General features: G+C 47.6%; 1 protein-coding gene across 9 annotated transcripts in view; it reads right to left on the bottom strand.

The window, feature by feature from the left end:
• NAV2 (neuron navigator 2) overlaps window positions 1-19,504 on the bottom strand; it is an 822,512-nt gene that overhangs the window by 441,998 nt on the left and 361,010 nt on the right. For 3 of the 9 annotated variants that reach the window (XM_055141678.1, XM_055141681.1, XM_055141682.1), the window contains exon 1: window positions 10,586-14,557. The exons of 1 other annotated variant lie outside the window; for it this stretch is intronic. In XM_055141678.1, coding sequence (XP_054997653.1) covers window positions 10,586-10,843 — 258 coding nt within the window. In that variant the 5' untranslated portion in view covers window positions 10,844-14,557. Of the gene's footprint in view, window positions 1-10,585; window positions 14,611-19,504 lie in introns of those variants that run through there. 5 more of the 9 variants (XM_055141685.1, XM_055141680.1, XM_055141686.1 and 2 more) reach the window with 4 other exon arrangements.

Below are 19,504 nucleotides of genomic sequence, written 5' to 3'. Positions count from 1 at the left end.
AAATCCCACCCTTATCTTTCCAAAAATGAGTAATCACAGTGCAAGTTGTGGGGTTACAGAGCAGAGTCCAATGAATGCACATTGCAGGAACACGCATCTAGGCCAGGGGGTTGATGGAAGACTTTCTGGTAGAGGTAACACTAAGCTTGAATTTGAGTGAGCAAAGGATGAGGAGGATTAAGTCATGCAGAGAAGACCTAAGTGGAATGAGGTGAAAAGTGGGTGAGGCATGAGAAAGGAATATGAGTTTGTTCCCGCTTTGATTCTTTACTTTCTCCATGACTCTAAGAGTAGGATTCAGTGAGAGGTTTTAAGATGTTTTAAAACTTTTTCATGTCAGGCTAGAGCGATAGCACAGCGGGTAGGGTATTTGTCTTGCATGTGGCTGACCCGGGTTCGATCCCCAGCATCACATATGGTCCCCCAAGTACCACCAGGGGTAATTCCTGAGTGTGTGAGCCAGCAGTAACCCCTGTGCATCGCTAGATGGGACCCCCCAAAAAAAAGCAAAAAAAAAAAACTTTTTCATGTCGAAATCTATCTTAGACATTTTCAACCTTGGGAGCATCTTTGATTTTTACAAGAGATTACCAAATTAAACCTGGTTTCCATAAAATGTCAACAGCCTAAAGTAGATAAAGGACCAAACATGATGGCCTCTCATTATTTGTATTACAAACCATAATACCCATAAGGAGAGAGAGAGTAAGAGGGAAATTATCTGCCATAGAGGGGGGGAGGGGAGGGATGGATGGAGGACCAGGGAGGGATACTGGGGACATTGATGGTGGAAAATGTACACTGGTGGAGGGATGGGTGTTCCATCATTGTATGACTGAAACTCAAACATGAAAGTTTTGTAACTGTAACTCATGGTGATTCAATTAAAAAAATTATTGAAAAATAAATGTCAGCAGCCATTCTCTCATAGAAAAGCAAGGAAGCAAGTCAAGGGTCTCACCTGACACCAGAGAGGAGACACAGAATACAGACCCTGTCCCAAGAGAACGACCTGATGACAGGAGTCCACAGAGTCCTGTCTCACTCATACTCTTAGGGGCACCACACAGACCAGGGGGCCCTCTGCATGTCAGTCAATCCCTTGCTTTGTTTCCTGATGTTCAATTTTGAAAACTTTCAGACACAAAAATAGAATTGTACACAATCTCCACTTAGTTGTTAATGTTTTGTAGCATTTGCTTTATCTTTCTCTCTGCAGATATACCCACTGTTTTTCGGGGTGGGGGGAGGAGCTTCCCCAATGGTGCTCATGAAGCCCAAGGACCCTCCTAGGTTTTTTTAAAATTTATTTTTAATTTTTTTATTAGTGAATCACCATGGGGTACTGTTACATACTTACAAACTTTTGTGTTTGCATTTCAGTCATACAATGATCGGGTACCCATCCCTCCACCAGTGCCCATTCTCCACCACCAATGATCTCAGTATCTCTCCCACCCCACCCCCATCCCCTTCCCCTCCCCACACCGCCTCTGTGGCCGGGCATTCCCTTTTGTTCTCTCCCTCCTTTTGGGTGATGTGGTTTGCAATAAAGGTATTGAGTGGCCATCGTGTTTGGTCTATAGTCTATTTTCGGCAACTTCCAACCCGAGCGGGTCCTCCCAGGCCCCTTTACTTGGTGTTCCCTTCTCTGTTTGAGCTGCCTTTTCCCTCAGCATGGAAGGCCGGATTCCAAGACATAGGGAAAATCTCCTAGAAGGATTCTCCTAGTTATTCTTGACCCATTGGCTGGAAGTTCAATGTGAGCACCCGAAAACACAATGCCTCTGGGAACCTGTGGAGCTCCCTGAAGCTCGGGAGCCTTAAGAGCCATACCTAGTGATGCTGGAGGCACCACGCAGATCAAATTGGGCTCAGGTGCACTGAAGGCAAGCATCTAAACCTCTGTTCATCTCTTTGGCCCACATTCATCTCCCTTCCCCCACTGCTCCCTGTTTGAGGTTTGGTTGCTGACACCAAGGCACTCTACCTCAAGTATCTCAGCAGTTATTTCCAAAGGTAAAGGACATTTTCTTATATAGCCTCAATATCACCGAGGCCCACAGAATTAAGACTTTCTCATTCATGTTGCACACTCAAATCCCCCATCGTCTCAGCAAGGATGGTGCTAGCATTTCTGGGTCTGTTCTTTCGGGTCCATTTCTCACCTCATTTGGCTACTAGAGCACTGTGGCCCTCTTTTATAGAAGAGTCCTTCACCTGCTTTTTTTTTTGCTTTTTGGGCCATACCCAGTGATGCTCAGGGGTTACTCCTGGTTCTGCACTTAGGAATTACTCCTAGCGGTACTTGGGGGACCATATGGGATGCCGGGGATAGAACCCGGGTCAGCCATGTGCAAGGCAAACGTCCTATCTGCTGTACTATATCTCCGCCCCCCTTTACCTGCTTTTTTAAAAGCATATTTATCTTTCATGACTTTGCAATTATGATCCTATAGGTCCCAGGCCTGTGGGGCCGGAGCCATAGTACAGCAAGTAGGGCACCTGCCTTGCACACAGATGACCCGGCTCTGATTCCATATGGCGCCCTGAGACTGTCAGGAGGAATTCCTGAGCACAGAGCCAGGAGTAAACCTTAGGCATTACTGGGTGTGGCCCCCAAACAAAAAAAAAACAAAAGACCCGGGGCTCACTTTCCTTTCTTTCTATTTTTTTTTCTTTTTTGAGAGATGGAGAGGGGAGGTGTGAGTCACACTCACTCCTGGTGGGGCTCAGGGAACCATATGTGGTGCTGGGGATCAAACCCAGGTCAGGCACATCCAAAGCAAGTGCCTTAACCCCTGTACTATCTCTCTGCCCTCTGGGCCTGCTTTCTTCAGGAATGATCTACAATCAGAATTTATCTGATCAGATCCCTCATTCCCCCCCTTCCTTTCTCCAGAACCAGCCCTGCCAGTTACACAGTGACAATACCCAGGGGACCTCCTCAGAGCACCTGGAATCTGATATCTCCCAGAGGGCCTTTGCTGGTATTACCAAGCACCTTGTACAGATTGAACATGAAAGAGTACTTTCAGTATTTCCAAATTCTAGGGCAGAGGGGAAGAACCACACAGCCTATCTACCAGTCAAAGGAAATGTTAAAGCAATTTACTCAGATTCAGTATTAACAATGCTATCGGGTTATTTTTATTTATCTATTTATTTATGTATTTTTGTTTGGGTCGCACTCAGTGGTGATCAGGGCTTAATTCTGCCTCTGTACTTAGGAATTATTCCTGGCAGGTTTGGGAAACCATATGGGCTGCTGGCGACTGAAACCATGTCAGCTACCTCTGGATATTGTTATATATGTATATATAACAATATATATAAAACATATCTCATTATATATAAGGCACTGTTTTTTTATATATATATATACATACATATGGCATTGTTTGTACTGAATATGAGTAAATTGCTTTAAAATTTCCTTTGGCTTGTACATAGGCTGTGTGTGGTTCTTCTCCGCCCCCCCCCCCCCGCCCCTAGAATTTGGAAATAGCTAAAGTACTCTTTCACTGTTAAACTGTACTGCTTCTGGGTGCTGGGGATTGGACCCATATCATCGCCTCTGTCCAGCATCAGTCACCCCCTCAGGAAGGACCGAACAGGTAGGCTTCTTCCCCTCTAAAGATGTGGTCGCTGAAGGATGTTGCCAAAGGACAAAATCTGTTGTAGGTCAGGTAGGAAAGTGTCAAAAGAGACAGAACTAGAACCAACTGGCTCCTGGGCCCCCCATTTCTGTTTCTCTTCAGAAAGCAGCATCCACCTCCTGGGAGGAGGCTATGAGGAGGAAGTGACTGGTAGCATGTCTAAGGCTAGAATTTTGCGAGGACAGCTCTGAGTCTCTGCCAGTCCTGTCAGCAACCGTTAGGATCCTTGTTTGTGTGTCACTACGCCATGAGTAACTGTCATTCGCCCACCCCTAAGGCCCCAGAGAGAACCCTGGGACAAAGTCTCAAATGTTTCTGACTGAGCCCCCACTTCCATCCTATCTTCCCTCCCATCAAGATAGGGGTCTTTGGAACAATTCCAAAATCACTGAAGGTATTAAGGTTTCACTTGGAAGGAGAGAAAGAAAACTCTGGCTGTGGGGGCCATTGTTTGCAAAACACAAGAGAGGGTCTGTTTTCCTTGGGAAAAGGGGCACTGAGTCATGAGTCATTCTTTAGGTTCTGTGTGGGCGGCTCTGGGTTCCGGTGAAAACTTTTGTGTCCCTTGCTCTTGTGTGGACTGAAGCACAAAAAGGTCTGACCGAGTTTTGTTCTCCAGATCACATGGTCCATTCTCTGCAAGACATTCTAGAAACACATTGTCTATCTCCTGGAACAATGACCATGGGACAGAGTCAGCATTGAAAATGGTCCAGTAGCGATTAGTAAAACACCACTGGGCAGCTGGCCAGGCCTGGGGGCACCTGAATGACCAAACTGATCACAAGGTCCAGATCCCATCACTACTATGCCAGCTGTGAAGAGAAAAGGCCTTTCCTTCTGCCCACAGAAGAATAAGGAGCCTTTGGGGACCCCAGTCAATGAGTGCGTTCTGTTCATTCTGATTCACAGTCTTCATTCAACCACCCCGATAGTGCCAGCTTGGTCAGGGTATAACAAGAGACTTTTCCCATGAGTGTGGTTTGCCACAGACCCCTCAACTTGGTTATTACAGATGGCACATCTGGGACCTAAATGTGGAGGTTTTCTCTCATCACTCAGATGACTCCTTCATTGTTCATGGCACCCCTTCTTCAAACCCAAGACCTACCCTGTTCTCTTACTCTCCTGGTATAAGCCACCTGCCCTTCCATGTGATTGGCCGTGCACTTGGAGGGGAAGAGATAGGGTACAAAGAATGTAAGCTTGGAATGAGGAAGATCAGGTTTCCAAACCTGGCTTGAACCTTGGGTAATACGACGAGGCAAGACACATATTCCTTGCATATGATATGCCAGCTACTGTGCTCGGCTCCCTCCCCCAAGGTGAGCTAACAGAATCTTCCCTGCCAACCCCAAAACAGCACCACTCTATTTTCTAGATGAAGAGGGTAAGAGTTCAGAGTTGTGAAGTGACCTACTCTCCCCACATGAATCTGAACCCAAGGCTGTCTTGCAATGTGGGCTAACCTTCATGCAACACTGCCTCTAAGTACTAGCTTCCTTTGATCTCAGACATTATTTTACATTTTACCCAGCTTCGTGTGTCTTCAGGAATATATCTGTTAATCAGTGGCTGAATAAATAGCAGTATTCCTATATTAAAAAAATAATAGTTACTTGATGCATATGATACTATTTTATAAATATACATAATCCTATTTATTTATATAATGTGCACATTATATACATGTTTGTATTGTATAATGTATATATTGTACAACGTATATATTATATACTATTTTATAAACACATATTAAATTATATATGCATATATATTACCTATAAAACACCCAAGTACCTAGCACACAGCAGATGAGCCATAAATGTTTCCTTTCCTGCTACAGAGGCTGACTCTGAGAAACCAGAATCTTTGACCACATGCCAAAATCCCAGAGTGGCTTGATTTTTTAAACTAGCTTCAGGAGCTTCACTGAAGCCTACTACTTGAAATCCCTCTCAGGACTACAGTATCTATGCCTTATAAGTAAATAAAATGGGGCACAGTGGGGTGGCATTTCATTCTTGGTCACAGAGGGAGAGAGTGTGAGAAGCGGGAAGCTCACCCAACTATTCCAAGCGCTGGGGATCAGTGGGAACTCTTCCAGGCTGGGCTTTGATGTGTGTGTGCATTACATGTGCTCATTACTTTAAGCTGTTCCATGTGTATATATCTGTCTATATGTATGTCTTCTAGTGTATACACCCATATCCAGAAGGAGCTGTATTTATATACATAGATAGACACACGTGATGAGTCCCTAAATAAGCCACCCGTCACCTTTAAAGTGTCCTCTGAAAATTAACCCATGGTATAAGCAGTCATATGTGAACTATAAACATTCGTGTATTTTGGCAGATAACTGCTCTCACATTCCCCTCTGAGACATGAGAAAGAGAGGAAAGGGAATAACTCAATAGTAGAGGAATGCATTAATCAAATCCACAATGAACTCTGAGGATGGAGCAAAGATTCTAATCAAACACAATGTGACAAAACAGCAACAGGTTGTGAGCTAGGAGCTGGGAACTTTTCCGGGGTCTCGCGGTGCTCTCCTTTTAAACACCTCAAACACCTTCAGAGGATTTCAATCACTTCTAACTGTGTTTTGTAAAGCTATGACTTGAAAGTCGAACACGAATCTCCTAAAGAGAGTAGATATCAAAGTATGATATTTATATCGATTTCCCCTCTCCACAACTGCTTCTTAAAAATAGACTAAACTAAAACTCATTCACAAGCATTTCTTATTGGAAGGTCAGCAGGCCAGGGTTTCTGCACTAACACAGAGCATATCTCTAAGACAATTCTTTGCACATGGTCATCATTTATGCATCGTGCTAACAAGGCAGATGCTATAAATGATCATTCTTGGGGGAAAGCCCAGGTATCCCGGCACCAGGGAGGGAATCTGGGAAGGGATGTGCTGCTGCAGATCACCACACACTCCAGGCAGGGGTAGAACTCCAGCTGTGGGTTTGAGAAAAAGATTCAAAGTACAAAGTACAAGGCACCAAGGGGAGTTGGCAGTGGGGCCACCTAGCAGGGAGTAGCTGGCGATGGCAGGTCTTTTCACACTTGGTGAAGGCAGACAGCAGGCTTGGTGGGGTTGGGGGGAGGTGTTGTTCCTGGCTGGAGAGCCACTAGATAATAAAAGGAGCTGTAACTACCTTTCCGCTGTCACTACCACATTGGGTATCCTGAACCCCAAGCTACTAGACATCATCACTGTCATTCCCCAAGGATCTCTTATGATCTGGGTCCTTAGGGACCCCATCTTTCCTACTTCTCGTAACTATGCCTGCATGCTCAGAATTATGATCTATCATGCAGGGAGTCAGTGTGTGAATCCAATCCTTCAGCTCTGAGAAGTCCTTTTTTTGTGGGGGGGGGTCACACCTGGCAATACATACGGATTACTCCTGACTCTGCACTCAGGAATTACTCCTGGCAGTGCTGGGGGACCATATGGGATGTTGGGAATCAAACCCGGGTTGGACGCGTGATAGCAAACGCCCTACCCGCTGTGCTATCACTCCAGCCCTTGTGAGAAGTCTTTCTTCTTCTTCTTTTTTTTTTAAATATATATCATTGCTATTGGAAATGGAGAGATAGTTGATACAGAGCATGGGCCTGTTGCACGAAGATGCATCTTGCCTGAGGCCACTCCAACCCCTGCTCTGCACCGAGCATGGTCCTACCCCTGAATCACTCATCTCTCCTCTCTATCCCATCTGGTCACTCTTGCCGACCTCTGGAGCCCATCATACCTCCCGCCTCCTCCAGGAGGCCTTCTGGATTTTTCCAGTTATTGGGATCCTTTCCTTCCTTTGAGTAACACAGTTACAAAGTTGTTCATGATTGGGTTTCAGTCATTCACCAGTGTATATTTCCCACTACAATGTCCCCCTCTCTTCTACGCCCCCCCCCCCCCAATTCGGTATCATGACTAACTAGATCTTTGCCTTGGTTCCTTCACATGATTAAATAAGGATCATAACCCTGTCTCATTGAACTGTTCAAAGTCTCAAATGAGGGGGTCTTCATTTGTTTGTGGTGATGGAGGGGGTGGGAGTCCAACCTGGGGTCTCACAACTCTGAGCCATGTGCTTTACCAGTGAGCTGCATCCCCACCCCCAAGGAAGGTATTTCATGTAGACTTTAGAAGTCTCTGAAACACAGGAAATGCTATGTAAGGATTTGCCATGATTATATTATTATCCTTACAGACAATGGGTCTGGCACGCCTGCTTTGAAAATGACTGTGAGGACGAAATGAGATCATAAGGATTCTGGCTTGTCAACAAAGCGGTGCCTTCCCATCATGATCCCAGTGTACCTGATGTGTAATAGATGCTCTGAAAATCTTTGTGAATCAAATGGTAACTTCCCAAGGGCTTGAATAAGCTCTGACTTTTCTTACTCTAAGGTAATTAGATCTAGATTCAATCTCTTGAGTTAGTCTAATAAAAAGCAAATTTTATTAAGTGTTCCTTATTTGCCAGACATTGGAATAAACATGTTACAGATGTTATTTTCTTAAATCTCACACTTGATCTGGTCATTGGTGCCCATTTGTAGAAATGGAACAATGAGGATGGTGAGGCAAACTGTCTAGACACTCGGCTCAAACATGGCAGAGGAGGGAACACCAGGGCTATCCTCCTGGTTTTGAAATCTGTATTGTTGAGCACTATACAATCCAACCTCCCTGCTCCTCCCCATTCCTCCCCCTACCAAATAAGGAGGGAGGCGGAGGCCTCCAGGTAACATTTGCTATGAATGCTTTCCTCCATGAGCATCATTTAGGGCCAAGTACCAGGCTTGGCATGAAGGACAAGCAGATGGTCAGTGGCTCACAGTTCTCAAGGCTTCCCTTGGTGGATGGACAGCAAGTTGGACAGAGTGAGAGTAAACCTTGTCCAGAAAAGGTAAAGGCTCAGGAAGCCAGGACCCAATGAGGTCAGGGCAGGCTGGTGAAAGCCGGGAGAGCCCTCTGGCCTGAGGCCAGCCTCCTTGGCAGTTGCTCTCTCACCCATCCTCCTGGTCAGCACAAAGAGGGCAGGACAGGTGGAGGGGGACCTTCTGGGGCACAGGTAGGCCAAGCTGCCCTCCAGAGGCAGCTGGAGAACATTTTTCCAGGAAAGCAGGTAATAGATCACCTTTTCCAGGCTGCCCATTGCAAGCCTCTGGCAGCTGAGGACGGGGTCAAAAAAGTAAAGGCACTCAGTTGCCTGGGCATGACCATCCCTGTGTCTACTTTCCCTCTCATTCTCCTGGTTCCTCCTCAGCAGCCTGATGGGTATGTGTCACCTCCAGAAATGGGCTCTGGCATCCCTGCCTGCCTCACCTCCTCCCCCCGGAGCCTTCTTCCTCCCAAGGCTGCAGGGGAAACCCCAGCAGGAGTGTAACCCTGCCATCCATCCCCATGGGCGGAGCTCACTGGACAAATCCTGCGACTAGCAGCAGAGAAAAGCGCATGGAACACAAAACCCCCACTGAGACAGGCTCCGGGAGCAGTGGGGGGAAATCTTTGCCTCCCACACACCATCGCTCAAACCTGTCAGCTTCCAAAAATGTTCCGCAAGGGCAGCAGCAAGGGGCATGCTTATCAGCTTGGTGTGGGAGCTTAATCTGCTTGGAGGGCCTTCTCCAGCCCCGAGTTCCAAAAGTCTGCTTACAATTAGCTTCCAGCTCCAGTTCCTCCATCAGAAAGGCTAGGAATGTGTTGAGTTCTAGCCTCTGATCAGAGAAAGCCCCAGCAGAAGGTGGAGACAGTGTCGGCAGAGAAGTAAGTGCCAAAGAGGTCAGCTGGTCTGTTGTCACTTCCCTGACACCAGCCCCCAAACCACCTCCCCCTTTCTGAATTCCCCGCCTCTCCTGATTCGGAGAGTCACATCCGACAGGTCGGCCTGTCCCCAAAAGTCCCTGCTGACTCACAGCCAAGAAAACACAGCATGCCCGGTTCCCTCCTACCAGAAGGGGGTGTAGGAAGGGGGAGGCAGTGGGGAAGGGCAGGAGGCCAAGAGAATCCGATTGGCCCCTGCTGATTTCCTTAAAAGAGATTGCCCGGCTAGAACCTGTCACCCAGCCCAGTTGGGTGATTCGGACTGTCAGGAAAGGTAGTAGCATCACCATCGCTCTACAATCCAACCCCCCAGCCCCGCTCAGCCGGGTTACCGCACCAGGAAGGAGGGGCTTAGCCTCAGGCCGCCATTCCGAGGCTGTCACCCCCACCCCCACCCCACAGCCAGCCAGCTCGGAGTCCCCAGCAGCCCGCCTCCACCTCCGCGGGTGCACCGGGCATTTCCACTGCCGGCCGGGCACTGCCAGTCCCAATACCGGCAGCCCAAGGGATGGAGCAGATGAGAGCTATCTTGAAGCCTGGAGGGGTTGGGGGGGTGGTGTCGGGGGGTGGGAAGTATATTCTCTGCGCCTCCCCCCCAGCTCCCCAGCCCCCTCCCTGCAGATCTTCTTTCTGGAACCCAAGAAGGCCTCAAACCGTTCCTTGGCAGGGACAGAATCTCTCCGGAGCCAACACGCAGACAGACAGACACTTCAGCCGCTGCAGCAGATAACTAACCGCCTTCTGGGGACCAAGCCCTCAGCATGCACGGCAGACATCCCCAGTGCTGGATGTGATTTTTTTTTTATTTCTAAGGACACCTAGCTGTCCCTTCCCACGGCTGGAAACCGTGGACTGGCCCGCAGCCGGGTCTCAGCGGAGCTCCTTAGAGCGAACCTCCCGCACCCGGGCCACACCCACCGGTCAGCCCACTCTCGCCGCACAACCCGCAGTCACATAGAGGGAGGTCCTCCTCTCTCGGCAACCCTGGATCCCTCTCCGCCCTCCCATCGTGCCACCCTCCCTCGCTCTACCCAAAGTATTCGCCCACCTGGGCACCCACAGCACCCCCCGCACTCACCTGGGTATCGAACCCGTTCTCCACCGAGCCACTCTTGCGCAGTGCGAGCCCCTCCCCCGCCGGCTCCTGCAGCCCCTGCGATTTCAGCGGGATCTGGCTGGGGTAGGCGGTCTTGCTCACCTCCACCTTGCTTCCCAACTTGAGGTAGCAGGGCTGGGGGCCGGCCCGGGCCGGGGGCACGTGCAGGATGGGCGCGGCGCTGTGCACGGGTTTGGGCAGTCCCGACTTCATTTTGGAGGCGACCAGGATGGCCGGCATCTTCTCCCGGGGCTTCGGCTTTCCCAGCACGTCCCTGGCAGCGGCGGCGGAGGCGACCGCTAAAGGCAGCTCGGGCAAGCAGAGCAGGCGCCGGGGACTCGGCCCGCGAGGCGCCCACCAGCACCAGCGAAGGAGGGGGAAGAAAAACCCGGTTCGGAGGGTGGGGAGAGCTCGAGGCAATCCTGCGATCGCGCCTTAGGGATGCGGGGATGGGAGACGAAGCGCTGGTCCGCGGCGCGCTCAGCTGGTCCCACCTGGACGGATGCTGCGGTTGGGTCCTCTCGCGCGTCCTGGGAGGCCTATTCAAGGGCTCGGGGACTGTTGCCTGGTACGATTCTCCTCCTGGGAAATCGAGGCTTGAACGCCCATATTAACTTGTCATCGCATCTCCGAAGTGAGGAGGAGGTCCCCCTCGGCTGAGGAAGAGAAGCGGCGCTGATGGCACGACCTCCCGCTCCGGGAAGGAGGCAGCGGGTGTGAGCGGGCGAGTGTACAGGAAGGAATGGAACGAGCTGCGCGAGGAGGGAAAGAACGAGCGAGCCGCCGTGGGAGGAAGTCGAGGAAGGGCGCACGGAACCCAGAGCCGTCGCCGCCCTGATCGCCGAGAGCACCGCAGTGGCACCGCGACGCCAAAGGCGCGGCGAGAGAGCCCCCTCCCCCGAAAGGTCTATCTCGGCGTGACAGCCAGTCACCACTGCCCAGAAGCCCCCCGGAAAGAGAGCACCTTTGCCACTGCGGGTCTGCACATGCTCCGTGCGCGCTACAGCGCAGGAAGGCTGTGGCCGTGGGGGCGCGGGCCACCCCGGACGCGCCGCTGGCGGGCTCCGCGCTTCCCCGGGAAAAAGGCTGCGCAGGCTGCGGGGGCTCGGCGCTGGGTACCGACAGGCTGCGGGCCGGCGCGGCTGCGGCGCGCGCTGACAGCCCGGGCCGCCCCCGCGCGCCCATTGGCCCGCCGCGCGCCAATCAGAGGCCGCCCAGCTCACTGCAAAGGGGGCGTGGCCTCAACTCCCGGGCCGCGGTCGAAACTCTGGGGCCGCGCTTGGCCGCAAGTACAAAGCGGGGATGCTGGGCGGCTCTGCGGCACGGCTCCCGCCGCGCGCTTCCCCCCGCGGGTGCACACCCCCCCCCGTGCCCCCGGAACCCGCCTTTTGAAAAATGCCCTTTCGAATGCAAACGCCCGCCTTGGGGCCCCCGTGAGCACGCCCCGAGTGTGTGTGTGGGGGGGGGGGAGAGCGGGGGTGCGCGGGTGGGGGCAAGTTTGTTTCCTTTTTCAGATTGCTTGGGTCACCTTAACGGATCGCGGCTTCCAGCGTCTTGCCCGCCACCCCTTTGGCCTCCCCATCTGGCCCTGGGCAGAAAACCTCTCTGGTCTCCCGCGCTGAGAACGTGCCAGCCGTTTACCCGCCTTCTTTCTCCACGCTCTTCCAAGGCAGACCCGGGGGCCTCCCAACAGCTTCCTCTCCAGCTTTCAAAGGCTGCACATTTCACAGAACTATTTGAAGTATTTATAGACAAATACAATATACCCAGGGAAGCTTCCCGCCCTGAAACAGCTCCTCCAGGCCGCCGGCCCGCACACCTTGTAATTAAGAGTGGCCAGCGGAGGAGTCCGGGAGAGGCTGGGGGTGGGGGACCCCATGGCCTGGCCAGTCTCCCGCGTTTCATGTGGGAACCCCGCCTCTGAAGCACTGGCCCCACAGGTTCCTCGGCTTTGATTCACCCCGGGATTTCTCTGTCTCAGCTGCTCTTGGGGTGCCTGGCTAATCAAGTATGTGGGGTTTGGGAGGGATGACCCAGGCAAAAGCAGATCTCGCGACTTATGGATGAGGGGCCTCCTGCCCTGCCCTGTAAAACAGCTTAAGTTTCATTCGATACATTTCTTACAGTTCCTATGATCCTTATAGAGCTACGGCGAGGAGGTTTCACTACATTTATATAATAATGCTCTGCTGGTCAGATTAAATAAGATAAATCCTGTAGTAGCAATGTAAGGGACCAATAGAAGTTGGGATATTATTATTCTCCCTGTTATTAAATTACAACTATTTCCTCCCCTTCCCACTCCGCTATGCTTGTAAGTTATATGTCTCTCTGTCTCAAGCTATGGGGTTTTGGTGTGTGCCCACCATAAAGAGTGACTTGCAGTGCTGATGTACAGTTATCCAGACCACTGCCAGAGAAAGTGCTCAAAGGACTAGCATTGGGGAAGTCCTTTAGATTTCGGGCCCCCCAAAATTATTATAGGCTATCCTGGAGCATAGAGCCAAAGCAATACCTAAAGCCTCAGGGTGTGGCCCCAAAGTCAAACAACAAAACAAAGTATCCAGATCAGAAAATGCCAGTAAGTTTAAAACAACTTCTAGTATTAAGAAATGAGTAGAATCCTCTGCAATGATTACCCAAATGTGCTAAGCACCATGAGTGATGAGAGTAAGACCCTCCAGCAAGCAACACAACTGAATGTGCATGTACTACAGATAGGATAATCTGTGTATGTGTGTGTGTGTGTAAGACCCCTGTCATGGCAACAACAGCCCCTCAGGGAAGGGAGGGATAAAAATGAATCTGGTGTCTCCTTACACTGATGTGTCATCTTTTATTCTACCCAATCTAGAGAGCCACTTTCCACTCTAGCTAATCTGAAACACATACAGTCATGTATATAATTTCAGGTATACTCCCTCCCTCTGAAATTAAATTACACATGATCCCTGTCACTAACTTAGCACTCTGCCCTTTGACATCTGATATGCCCTTGTTATTGTTGCATGTGCTTATTAAGATCATTAACCTACTGAAGTTTGAAACTGCATGTTAACTTTCATTAATTTCTTTCAACATGGAGTACAGTGCTTTGGTCAGAAGGGCCGCTGAAATTGTATTCTGATGAATGAGTGAATTCCTTTGGAAGACAACCCTTTAGAATCAGGTGCATAAAGTCACCAGAAATATTAAACCTTGGATCTATTCTACCTCTCTTAGAACTGTGTGGCTAAAGTTCGTATGTCAAAAGTTTTGGTAAGTATTCCACTTTGGGCTGGAGTGATAGCACAGCGGGTAGGGTGTTTGGCTTGCATGTGGCCGAGGCAGGTTCGATTCCTCTGCCCCTCTCAGAGAGCCCGGCAAGCTACAAAGAGTATCCTGCCTGCACAGTAGAGCCTGGCAAGCTCCCCGTGGCGTATTTAATATGCCAAAAACAGTAACAACAAGTCTCACAATGGAGACGTTACTGTTGCCCGATCGAGCAAAATCGATCGACAATGGGAGGACAGTGCTATAGTGCTATTCCACTTTGAGACTCGAAGTCACTGGTATTAGTGGAGGATGTGATGAAAAAGGAACTCCCTTCACTGTTGGTGGAAATGTCTCTGGTTCAACTGTATGAAGAAGAGTGTGGAAATTTCTCAAAGAATAAATAATGCTTTAATATAACCCACTTTTTGGCATCTACCCCAAACTTGAAGGTACAAATTAAAAAAAATAGGGCTGGAGCAAAGCCAAGCAGGTAGGGTCTTGCATGTGGCCAACCCAGTTTCAATCCCCAGCATCCTGTATGGTCCCTCTGAGCACTGCCAGGAGTGATTCTTGAGTGCTGAGTCAGATATTACCTCTGAGCATCACAAGGTGTGGCACCCAAAATAAAATAAAACAGACTTAAGAAAACTGTTTATTAAAATAAAGACATATACACACATATGTTTATTGCAGTACTTAGGACAATAGTCAAAATATCGAATCAACCCAAATGTCCAATGACACATGAAATGAATTAAGAAGCTGTGGTATATATACACAATGGAATCCTATGCAGCTGAGAGAAAAGGTAAGATCTTTTCATTTTCTGGAACTTGGATGGAACTGGAGGACATCATGTTAAATGAAATAAGTCAGAGGGAAAAGGATAAACACCAGATGACCTCACTTATCTGTGGCATGTAGGAAAGTAAAACATGAGGGCTAATGGATCCAATGAAACAAACCATTTACTTTGAAATTGAAAGTATCAAATGATCAAAAATAACTTTGACAGATGAACAAATGGGGTGGAAGTGCAGGAGAATTAAGGGCTGGACTAGATGGCTGGAGCGATAGTACAACAGGTTGGGCGCTTACCTTAGACCTGGTTGGCTCAAGTTCAGTTCCCTGCAACCCATATGTCTCTCCAAGCATTGTCAGGCATAAGTCCTGAGCACTGCTAGGTGTGGCCCCCAAACCAAAATATACATACAAAATTAAAAAGCAGGTAAATAGGAAATAATTAGGTCACGGTGGAGGTTCTTTGGTACTTTGGAGGTGGTGATATGTAATTATGTACATCAAGAGCAAGTGTTGAAATTACCATCAACATGGTACCAATACTACAATAATAAGACTAACAAAAGAGATTGTACTTTGACTTTAAAGGTCATGAAGATATTCCAAAGACTACCCATGACTCTGATGCAGTGGTTAGGAAGGCAGAGTTCCTAAACCAGCAACAGCAGCAGTATCACATGGAAAGTTGTTTGAAAATCTACTACCCCAAAGTCTGCATTTAAAGATAGAACAGGGGTTAAGGTGATTGTTTTGCAGAAACCCAAGCTTCATTCCACTCTCTGCATTGCATAGGGTCTCCAAAATACCCCAAAGAGTGACCCTTGAACATAGAGCCAGGAATAGTTCCTGAGCATGGCCATATGTGTGACCCCAGCCCTATCCCCAATAAAATAAAAGAAGTATTTAACTCAGTGGTTTTGGTACATATTGAAGTTCATCATTTATTCTCTTTTCAACATCTCATGTATCCAGAGCTCATCAAGAGCATCCTAAATCTTAATGTGGACAAAATTCACTGGAGGTCTTGCAAAATACAGTTTCTGAATTAGCAGTGGGAGCTTTTGGAAAGAACTCCCATGGGTGATGCCCATGCTGGTGGTCACTGTCACTATCATCCCATTGCTCATCGATTTGTTCGAGTGGGCACCAGTAACGTCTCCCATTGTGAGATTTATTGTTATTGTTTTTGGCGTATCCAATATGCCATGGGTAGCTTGCCAGCCTCTGCTGCGCGGGTTCGGATACTCTTGGTGGGTTGCCGGGCCCTCCGAGAGGGGCGGAGGAATCCAACGTGGGTTGGCCGTAAGGCGAATGCCCTACTGCTGTGCTATCGCTCCAGCCCTCAGCTAAACCAAAGATAGTTAAAGGGTTTCATCACAAGGGCCATCTGTGGAGTGACTTCCTGTCACCCTGTATGCAGAAAAGGATTCTGAGGGCAGTAGCAGTCATATCAGTTAATAACGATTGTCATGAAAATAGATCAGACATAGTTACACCTTACATATTTGCATCTTTGCTCTCCCATTTATATTATGTTTGTTGCAAGGTCATTTGGGAGGTTCTGGGATGCTCAAGTATGTAATAACATTATACATTCTTTTCTACAATCCTTTTTATATATTAAAATACCTTTTGTAGTTTAATATTCCAGGATTTGGTAAACATATGAAAATCTACCTTAATACAGTGTGATTTATATAGTTAAAATCTAGCAACTTCTCATCCCTTTTGATCAAAGACCAAGCTTTTGGTCTCTTTCCAATGTTCTTTTCTGCCTTCTCATCACTTTAATAATTTTATTTGCTCTTTCCGGGAACATTTTTCATCTCCCTTTATATATTTCCTATAAACCCTCATTTTCCTTATTTAAAGCACAATAATTTATTATCATAACCAGACAAGGAGAAAAAGCTATTTTTCCCCCTTTGGGCAAAAGAGAGAGTTGCAAGGTTCCTCCTTAAATATGATCACCTCAAATTATTCTAAAAAGTCCTCTAAGAAGAATGCCAGGCTAATGTGAAAGAAGTCATTTTACATCATTGTTTTGCAAATACTAGTCCAGGGACTGGCAAACTGTTTTGGGAAGAGTATACCATCTAGGTCTTTATAAAAGGAGGACATTTTGCATCATAGGTTCTATAAAGAATTGCACAAATGGAAACAGTCTGCCATTTTACATCCCCCTTTGGATCACTCTCCTCTCTTTTCCCCCTCTGATTCTAAATTTCAAAAATTACCCAATGTCTGTGATGGCCTAATTTGAAACCCATTACCAAAGCTCTCAGGAGTCCTGTTTCATCCATAGGAGGGCTCCCTGGCTATTAATAGCAGTCACCCTCAAATCGGAGCACACCACAGACCCGGCATCAGCCACTGGTGATTAGTTGAGTGTGAAATGGGCTTCAGAGCTGACCTGCAAGTAAACATTCCCCACAACCCATCCTTCATCTGATTTATAGGCCCCTAACTGTGCCTGACCTCCCAAAAAAGTGAGTGTTGTGAAGAGCCTGAAGCATCTTTAATTCCAGACTATCACACACATACACATACACACAAACACACACATACACACACACACAGAGTATCTGGGGAGAAATTCAACAGCCTCTCAGAAACTCCTGACTATGAATGAGAAGGGACATATTGCAAGGTTCTGGAATGAAATGAAAACTAAAATATTCATGAGTCTATTTATGAATTTTTGAAAATTCACACAAGCTTTTTTTCAAGCAATTTTTTTTCTTTTCCATTTTTCTTTTTAGTTTTGGGACCACACCCAGTGGTGTGATCAGGGCTTTACTCCTGACTCCATGTTTAGGGGTCACTCCTGGTGGGGATGGCCATGTGCAAGGCAAGCGCCTTAACCTCTGCACTATCTCTCTACCAGTCCTCCCCCCAACTACACTTTTCTTTAATTTTCTAAGCACAGGTTGGCAATGCAGGCATGTATCTCAGACATGGCACAAATGTTCACCTTTTGCTAATGCCTGGGTGGAGAACCCACCATTTCCGAAGAAGCTGGGTAAAAAAAAAATCTAAGGACAGCTCTTTAGAAAGTCGTCTCACTCTGCCTATCCTTTTGCCTTCAACCTGACTTTTTTCAGATAGGTCTGTGTGGAATTCATGGTGCACAATGGTGATTTCTGGTGGTTTATTGAGAAGTGCTGACTGTAGATCTCCCACCAGTTAGTACTACATTGTTAGGAAAAAGAGAGGAAGAGACCGAGGGGGGAGAGATGGGAGGGAGAGAGAGAGAGAGAGAGAGAGAATATATACATATGTATGTGTGTGTGTTTGTATACTTAAGGCAATGGCCCTGACTATTAGACAATTGTATAAAAAAAACTATTGATCAGTCAATCTGATATAGAGTTGCTCAGTCATTGATACAATGAGAAAATTGGTGAAAGTCATTTTAGTATCAGGCTTTGAACATTATGATGTGGAACAGATAATAAGTTCTTGTTCTCTGCTTTAAGAGTCCAAGAGTGACATAATTGATGCTTCCCAGCCTTTATATAACTCCTGTTTTACACTAAAAATCTTAAAATCTAGGGGGCTGGAGTGATAGCACAGCGGGTAGGGCATTTGCCTTGCACGCGGCTGACCCGGGTTCAATTCCCAGCATCCCATATGGTCCCCTGAGCACTGCCAGGAGTAATTGCTGAGTGGAGAGCCAGCAGTAACCCCTATGCATCACCAGGTGTGACCCTCACCAAAAAAAAATCTTATAATCTAGGGCTAGAGGGATGATAATAGAGTGGGCAGGGTGTTTGCCTTGCACAAGGCCAACCCCCGTTTGGTCCCCGGCATCTCATATGGTCCTGGAGTAATTCCTGAGTGCAAAGCCAGGAATAAGCCCTGAGCACAGCTGGGTGTGTCCCCCAAACAAACAAAAATTTGATCTAGAGTGGAAAGCAAATGAGGAAATTGATATGAGTATGCTAACTAAAGGGAGTGATGAAAAATATATACTATGAAAATCAAGGAATAATGGAAAATCAACCCTGTATGTGATTAGTTCTTTTGATTAGTTTAACTTTTGAACAACTGAAAAATAATGATAAGAAATCTTGCTGCCCTTAGTGTCAAAGCCCTAGGGACCCACTCTCCTATTGTATTTATATATTTGCAGTTACAGGGATCAAACCCAGAACCTCAGACATGAAAATTAGTGCTCTAGTGCTCTACCACTGAACCACAACTCTGGTCCTCATTCTTCTGCTTTATAAGTTAAAAAAAAAAAGACATTCCTTCATTATTTTTGTTCACTCCATAAAGGATCTGAGGGAGGGAACTCCATAAACTAGGGGCTAGATACAAATAAGAATAAGTGTAATTGAGGAAAAGCATTCCTATTTAACACTTAGACTATGACTACTTTTGCCTTTAATAAGTGAGGGAGATTGTATCAGTAGATCACATCATTAAAAATGTAAGTCAGACATTACTTCCCTTTTTTTTTCTTTTTGGGTCACACCTGGCTATGCACAGGGGTTACTCCTGGCTGTACACTCAGGAATTACTCCTGGCAGTGCTCAGGGGACCATATGGGATGCTGGGAATCGAACTCGGGTCGGCCGCGTGCAAGGCAAATGCCCTACCCGCTGTGCTATTGCTCCAGGTCCCAGACATTACTTCCTTATACAGGCACTAGAAAGTAGAAAATCTGAAATTTCAAAGTCACCTTGTTTCAAAGGCCAGCCCAGAGTTCAGGACCAGACTATGCTGTTATCTGTAATAAGTGAGAAAAATTCAGTTTCATGAGAGTGGTTTATTGCAGAGGGCTCCCCCAAATGGAATTACCAGAGCAATTTAAAGAGACCCCCCAATGGTGACAGAACA

The sequence above is a fragment of the Sorex araneus genome, chromosome 6 (genome assembly GCF_027595985.1).
Source record: "Sorex araneus isolate mSorAra2 chromosome 6, mSorAra2.pri, whole genome shotgun sequence".
Lineage (NCBI taxonomy): Eukaryota > Metazoa > Chordata > Mammalia > Eulipotyphla > Soricidae > Sorex > Sorex araneus.
Note: the sequence above shows the minus strand (reverse complement) of the source record. Positions and strands in the feature narration are given on the sequence as shown.